This window comes from Cicer arietinum, chromosome 3 (assembly GCF_000331145.2).
Source record: "Cicer arietinum cultivar CDC Frontier isolate Library 1 chromosome 3, Cicar.CDCFrontier_v2.0, whole genome shotgun sequence".
NCBI lineage: Eukaryota > Viridiplantae > Streptophyta > Magnoliopsida > Fabales > Fabaceae > Cicer > Cicer arietinum.
The window spans coordinates 72,405,640-72,412,732 of NC_021162.2; the positions used below are offsets into that span (position 1 = coordinate 72,405,640).

General features: G+C 36.4%; 1 protein-coding gene across 1 annotated transcript; it reads left to right on the forward strand.

Moving 5' to 3' along the window:
• Positions 1–202: 202 nt before the first annotated feature.
• On the forward strand, positions 203–6,191 carry LOC101502949 (digalactosyldiacylglycerol synthase 1, chloroplastic). The gene is made up of 7 exons (XM_004494192.4): positions 203–1,025; positions 1,741–1,773; positions 2,295–2,382; positions 3,491–3,951; positions 4,210–4,476; positions 4,635–4,984; positions 5,342–6,191. Exons 1-7 carry the CDS (start codon positions 429–431, stop codon positions 5,874–5,876), a joined length of 2,331 nt encoding a protein of 776 aa, XP_004494249.1. The 5' UTR covers positions 203–428; the 3' UTR covers positions 5,877–6,191.
• The last annotated feature ends 902 nt before the right edge of the window (positions 6,192–7,093 follow it).

A 7,093-nucleotide genomic window follows, 5' to 3' on the forward strand; every position in this document is an offset into this window, starting at 1 on the left:
CTTGTCTTTTTTTGACGGACCTTTCCACCTTTCCTAGTTAAGCGTATAAATACTCGAATATTCTCTTCCTTCCAGAATTATGGCGCTAATCCGTTATCCCACGTGGTCCAAACATCATGTTCCCATATCAACACATCACGTGATACATCCACGTCATCCCATGAAATCTCGTCGACTACCCCATAAATCCTACGTGGACCAATCACTTCACAACGCATAACGGCATACCCAAGCTTCCAGAAAATCCCAGCCGTTAAATTCCGAGTAGCTACCGTCTTCTTCTTTTTCTTCCTCTTCTTTCCCCAATTTCGTGTCGCCGTTGCCCAAAACACATTTTTGATATTAGGTTTCTCGTCTTTGCGTGCTCCAAATAGAAACGAAAACGAAAGTACGAACCGCGAACCTCTTCTGCTGTAAAGGTTGAGGCTATGGCCACACAGCATCAACCTTCAAACGCTTTTTCCTTCCTTTCCAAGGGTTGGAGAGAGGTTCGTGACTCAGCAGATGCGGATCTACGGTTAATGAAGGACCGAGCCAACTCGTTCAAAAACCTAGCCACCTCGTTCGACCGCGAACTTGAGAATTTCTTCAATTCAGCGGCTCCGGCGTTTTCCGTTCCGGCGATGCGTTCTCCACCGCCAGCGGAGATCGAATTCGTGAAGAAATTGCAGCCGAAATTTTCGGAGTTTCGGCGCGCGTATTCGTCGCCGGATTTCAGCAAGAAGGTTCTGGAAAAGTGGAGGCCTAGGGCGAAGATTCGAATTGATTTGTCGGCTATCAAGAACGCAATTGTGTCGGAGGAAGTTGGTGTGGACGGGATTGTGGATTTTGAGAGAGGTGTAAAGGGAAGGAGGTTGAATTTTTGGGAAGGATTGAAAGGTGAGGGTGAAAGTGAAACTAGGGATTGGGAACCAATTCGAGCGTTGAAAACAAGAATTAAAGAATTTGAGAAGCGTAGTTCCTCTGTTGAAATTTTTGATGGATTCAAGAACAGTGAATTTCTTGAGAAACTTAAGTCAAGCTTGGTATGCACTTCTCCTTCTTTTAGCAATTTGCTGGTTAAGAATTGAGTAGTTATATTTTTCAGTGACTGCTCATGTTTTGTCACTGGTCGTTGCAGCACACAATTAGTACTTTTTATTCGTTTTCTTCTTCCATTTTTATTGTGGTTTTGCAAGAAGAATTAAGGACTTAAGTAGGCACCTATACTCCGAAACATTTGATTACGTTCAAGAAGTTCTAATTTCTTAAATTATTACCTGTGTCGGTGTTGAGTGTTGTATACAGTGTCTGTGTTTTGTGTTTTGTGTTTTATAAGTAGAGACTCTTTCTAATTTTCACTTGGCAGTGGAATAGACTTGTTTGTTGTGTTTGTTTGCTTTTGTTGCTGCTGCTTGTTTTAATAAATTGAATGGTTTGTCAAAAATAATAATTGACATGATCCTTCAAAGAATCACATTTTGGAAATGTTTCATCAATGCAGCAGAAGTGTGCCCAATCCATTTGTTGGTTGGTAGTTTGGATGTTATGGTTCATAAGCTTTCTGTTTAGTTTGAGTGAATGAATCACATGTCAAGTTTATGCATGCAATTTACTACTATTGAACGTTCTTTATGCAATGAGTATTCGGTATTTTTTTATTTTATTTTATTTTTTATGATGTGTTTTTGTTCATTTTGGCATAAATTCGTTACTGCTTTCTTTCCAAGAATTACATGTTCGTTTTTTACTTTCTTGCAGAAATCAATTTGCAAGGAACCCCAAGAATCAAAGGTTTGTATGTCATTTGTATAGTTTTTTTTTTGTTCATATGACTTGCTTGATAGAATACTGGGTAGTTGTGTGAAAAAAAATGCAAAACTTGTACAGAACTGTAAGGCTCTAACTAGTAACTTCACATGAGCCACAGTGCATGCATATGATAACTTATAGAATACAGTGAATACATCAGTCCATGCATTCTTATGCCCCTCTGGACATAAAAAATCCTTCTACTCCAGATTTTGCTTAGCTAAATTTCCGAAATAGCTCCTTCAGTTCCTGGGCATAGATTTTTCTTTATTTAGTATATCATTTTCATTAAAATTATGTCTTGATTTTGAAACCAGAACAATTAGTTCGAACATAGGATAAATTGGATACAAGATATGCTGAAGAAACAGGGGCTAAGCTGCTCAAGCATGACATATGGATGCTATATTTATAAATACCTGATAAATGGCTCCATGATAAGGATGTTATTGTTTTGATTTGAATAATGAACTATGGCTTACACTTTCACACATCTTTTACAGGAAGTGCCTCCATTGGATGTACCTGAACTCCTGGCCTACTTTGTTAAACAGTCTGGGCCATTTTTGGACCAACTTGGAGTCAGCAGAGGTACTTTTTTATGCATAACTTATATGGGATTTCTTTGCTATGCAGCCCACACTCTCCCACCTTACATATCTTATCTAAAAGTTTGTATGCTGTTTAGCAACATCTTCTCTTGCAATGGAAACTCTTTTTCTGTTTCAACATTCTTGTCACCGTAAATTGCCAAGTTCATTCCCCCTTCTTTCATTAACTCTCAAGTCTCAACAGTTGTATAAATTTCTATTTGTAGAATAATAAAATGTGCGCAAAGAATTTAGAATACCTGTGCAATACTGCAGTCAACTCTTGGCGTAGACATTTTTTCCGTTTACTGGTTAATGAGCTTCATGGAACAAACCATTGCAGTGGTTTCAAACAACTACAAGCGTGTGATAAAGAGTTAATCATTTAATTTGCTTGAAAAAACATATTATACACTAATTTTTATACGATGTGAGAGAATACAAAACAATCTTGGATTAATGGGAGATTGTTGAGCACGGTATGCACATACTTTCAATTCAACTGTAGATTTTGCAAAACATTCGTTCTATAGTTATTCATCATTCAATTTCTCCTGAAACTATCAATCAATAACTTTATATAATTTTGTTTTTCATAAAATTTGCTGTTGGGTTGAAGGTATACAATGTGTATAAAATGCTTATAAAGTCTACTAATCCAAGATCATCTTGTACTCCATCAAAATACCTTAAAGTTATTGTAGAGAACATACCTTTTCCAATTAAATATTAGGCATCTGATCAGAAACTTATTATTGTTTACGTTGTCTGAACTTTGTCATGTAAGATATGCGTAATTAGTTAGTTGTATTTCAACTGTTGGATCATTTAGATCATGACTAGGTTACAAATCTATCATTGGTTTTCAAATGTACATATTAAATGTCTTGCATATAATTTGTCCCATTATTTCAATGTTGTTTTCTACACTTCTACTCCATCAATTTATATTAAATTAAATGTATCATAATATTGTTCATTTATGTTTTGAGTAGGCAGGATTACATCTTTCCGTTTCTGCTACAGCTTTCTAGTTAGTCTACATGTGTTTGTTTTTCTTTATCTGCCCTCCAATTTTGTTGATTTCTCCAAATGCAATTCTGTTGCAGATATATGCGACAAGATAGTTGAAAGCTTGTATAGCAAACGCAAGAACCAATTTCTACTGCAGTCTCTTTCCGAGGAAGAATCTTCTTTACATGGGAATGGAAACATAAATGATGAATTGGATTTGCGAATAGCTAGTGTCCTTCAGAGCACAGGGCATCGATCTGCAAAGCAGGACTTGTCTAACAATGAAAGACATGTTGCAATAGTCACAACCGCTAGTCTTCCTTGGTTGACGGGAACAGCTGTAAACCCACTATTTCGAGCAGCATATTTATCACAAACTAAAAAGCAGAAAGTCACTCTGCTGGTTCCATGGCTTTGTGAATCGGATCAGGAACTAGTTTATCCCAGCAACCTTACTTTTAATTCACCAGAAGAGCAGGAAGGTTATATACGTAACTGGCTTGAGGAAAGGATTGGTTTTAAGGCAGATTTCAAAATTTCTTTTTATCCTGGGAAGGTAACTTTTGGATATTGTTAACTATAGAGTAATTCTTGCATGATCACATTGCCTAGCCAATTTAAAGTTCAAAATATATTAAAATCATAATAAAAAGGGAAGTCCTTTCTGAATTTAATTTAATATTATTATCTTAAGCTTTTGATTGGTTGTGTGTCTATAGGGATTGGGCTCAGGTACGAATTGCTTGGTGGCTGTATTCTATCATGTTTCATATCATTATTCTCCATTCTAACACTTTGTCCTTCTTGGGTGTAGTTTTCAAAGGAAAGACGTAGTATAATACCCGCTGGAGATACTTCTCAATTTATACCATCCAGGGATGCTGACATTGCTATCCTTGAAGAACCAGAACATTTGAATTGGTATCATCATGGAAAACGTTGGACGGATAAATTCAACCATGTTGTTGGCATTGTCCACACAAATTACTTAGAATACATCAAGAGGGAGAAAAATGGGGCACTCCAAGCATTCCTTGTGAAACACATCAACAGCTGGGTTACAAGAGCCTACTGTAACAAGGTATGAGAATTGAACATCGTAGCATGTAAGTTTGAATTAACTTGGGAGATAATTAGAAATGGCTTTAATCTTTTGGTTGATAAAATTTTCATGGAATTCTATTATCAAGAGAAATGAGCAAGACAAAAGGGACTAAATATTTTATGATTTATATTCAGGTTCTTCGTCTCTCGGCTGCTACGCAGGATTTACCCAGGTCTGTAATTTGCAACGTTCATGGTGTGAATCCGAAGTTCTTAAAAATTGGAGAAATGATTGCTGCAGAAAGGGAGCTAGGACAGGAGGCTTTCACAAAAGGGGCGTATTTCTTGGGAAAGATGGTATGGGCAAAGGGATATAAGGAGTTGATAGATTTATTAGCGAAGCATAAGGCTGACCTTGATGGCTTCAAGTTAGATGTATTTGGAAATGGAGAGGATGCTCATGAAGTTCAAAGTGCAGCAAGAAGGTTGGATTTGAATCTCAACTTTCATAAAGGAAGGGATCACACAGATGATTCTCTTCACAGGTAAGAACAATTTGAAAACTAAGCTTTAAACTTTAAATAACGACACATTCACTGGAAGGTTTCCGACATTGTTCTGAAACATGCTACATGATTTTGGGAAAATTAACTGTCAAGTTGTATCTATTACAACATGGAACTGACTTACCCTTCATCCTCTGCTATCTTGATAAACTGAATTGATTGTATGTTAAGAAAGTGAAATTTCCAAAACTATTCTTTTTATGTATGTTTTTAAAGGCACCTCCACCTACAGGTGATAATTGTTCATGTTTTATGTACCCAGACACTAATACAGTTCTTGTTTTTATTTAAATTTTGGTTCTTTTTGTGTGACACTGTTTATTAACTTCATTGAAGGTACAAAGTATTCATAAATCCTAGCATCAGTGATGTGCTATGCACTGCCACGGCTGAGGCACTTGCCATGGGAAAATTTGTAGTTTGTGCTGATCATCCATCAAATGAGTTCTTCACGTCATTTCCCAACTGTTTAACTTTCAAAACACCTGAAGACTTTGTAGCAAAAGTAAAAGAAGCATTAGCAAATGAACCTTATCCTCTCACACCTGAACAAAGATATCAACTTTCTTGGGAAGCTGCGACTCAACGATTTATGGAATATTCCGAGCTTGACCAAATCCTGAACAAGGAAAAGGATGGTGCAAAATCAAGTACTGATAAGAGAAAGCTCATTGGCAAGTCAGTATCACTGCCTAATCTGACAGAATTAGCTGATGGAGGCTTAGCATTTGCTCACTACTGTCTCACTGGGAACGAGTTCCTGAGATTATGTACGGGAGCTACACCTGGGACACGTGAATATGACAAGCAGCACTGTAAAGACCTTCATCTCTTGCCCCCACAGGTGGAAAATCCTATCTATGGCTGGTAAATAGATTGTGACTAGTTTGAAATATGTGGCTAAGAAATATTTGTGACGCCAGATTATGACAAGGCATTGTAAAAAAGTTATAAATGGCTGGCGAATAGCTGTAGTGCTTTAAATTTGTAGTTTCTGCTTTCTGCTTGTTTATATTTGTTTGTAATTAGGTGTCTGATAAGTTTATAATCCATAATTTTTGTAGGTGTAATTGTTTTTGCATTTTTGTTAAGTGATGTAGTTCATTACTACTTTCAAAAGACACGTAGAACTCTAATGTTGAGTTTTACCGTGTAATAATGGCAAAAAGATCGCTCTTCCATGTAACTTGTGAGAGTAAACGTAATAAACATGGACGAGTTTAACATGGAATAACTTTGAGCACGACAGAATCACCATTATAAAGACAATTGTTGGTCCCTCCCATAGACCATATCACAACAGTATAATTTTTGGTTAAGCTATACATTTTTAACAATATGATTGGATTGTTAAAATGTAGTATAACTGAGTATTGATAACAATAGTTATTTGTAGGGCAAGTGGGTCCTACCCTTTATTTATTTTTCCATTTTCAAATTTTTTCCACAATTTAATTATATTTTCTAGAAATCAAGTCTGATAGGGCTATGCAGGAAAAGTGGAAAACAATGTTAAGTGGGGAGTCTAGGATCGGTAACCCCAGATTAATGTACCACCAATATATATATTTTATCTTTTAGCTGATCAACTTTTGACCAGCAATATATTATATTCTGTGTCAATGTCAAGTTGACATTCTCTAATTATAATTAATCTGAACAGAGTTGGGCCATTGTAAGCCACACAAAAAAGGACTTCATTTTACTGATGCAGAGGTTAGAAGTTAAGTACCACACTCACACTAGTGAGTGTTGTTACAAAGTGTAGTTAGTACATGCACGTGCAGTGAATTAGCTAGAATTAATAACCGATTCATTTAACTGAGCGTGCGAGTTGTTATGGCATGTGATCCCCACATTGACCAAGCAATTACGTATAAGATAATCCACACCTCTGTGGTTAGGTACTAGAAGGAGTATAATCTTTTCAGTTTTGATTGGGATTAATCTGAGTAATTTGCCCATACTTGACTATGCTATTCTGTGTCAAGTACCACTACAAGTTTACATGATCTTCTGCTCAAATGCATGTACTAATTTAAATGTAAAAGATGGGGGGAATTTCTCACTTGTAGCCTAATGTTGTCA

Bases quoted from the DNA above. Each gene is read 5' to 3' on its own strand.
- LOC101502949 (XM_004494192.4), top strand. From the start codon at position 429: ATGGCCACACAGCATCAACCTTCAAACGCTTTTTCCTTCCTTTCCAAG. The intron at 1,026-1,740 runs GTATGCACTTCT...ACTTTCTTGCAG, and splicing joins AGAAACTTAAGTCAAGCTTG to AAATCAATTTGCAAGGAACC. The intron at 3,952-4,209 runs GTAACTTTTGGA...TCTTGGGTGTAG, and splicing joins TTTCTTTTTATCCTGGGAAG to TTTTCAAAGGAAAGACGTAG.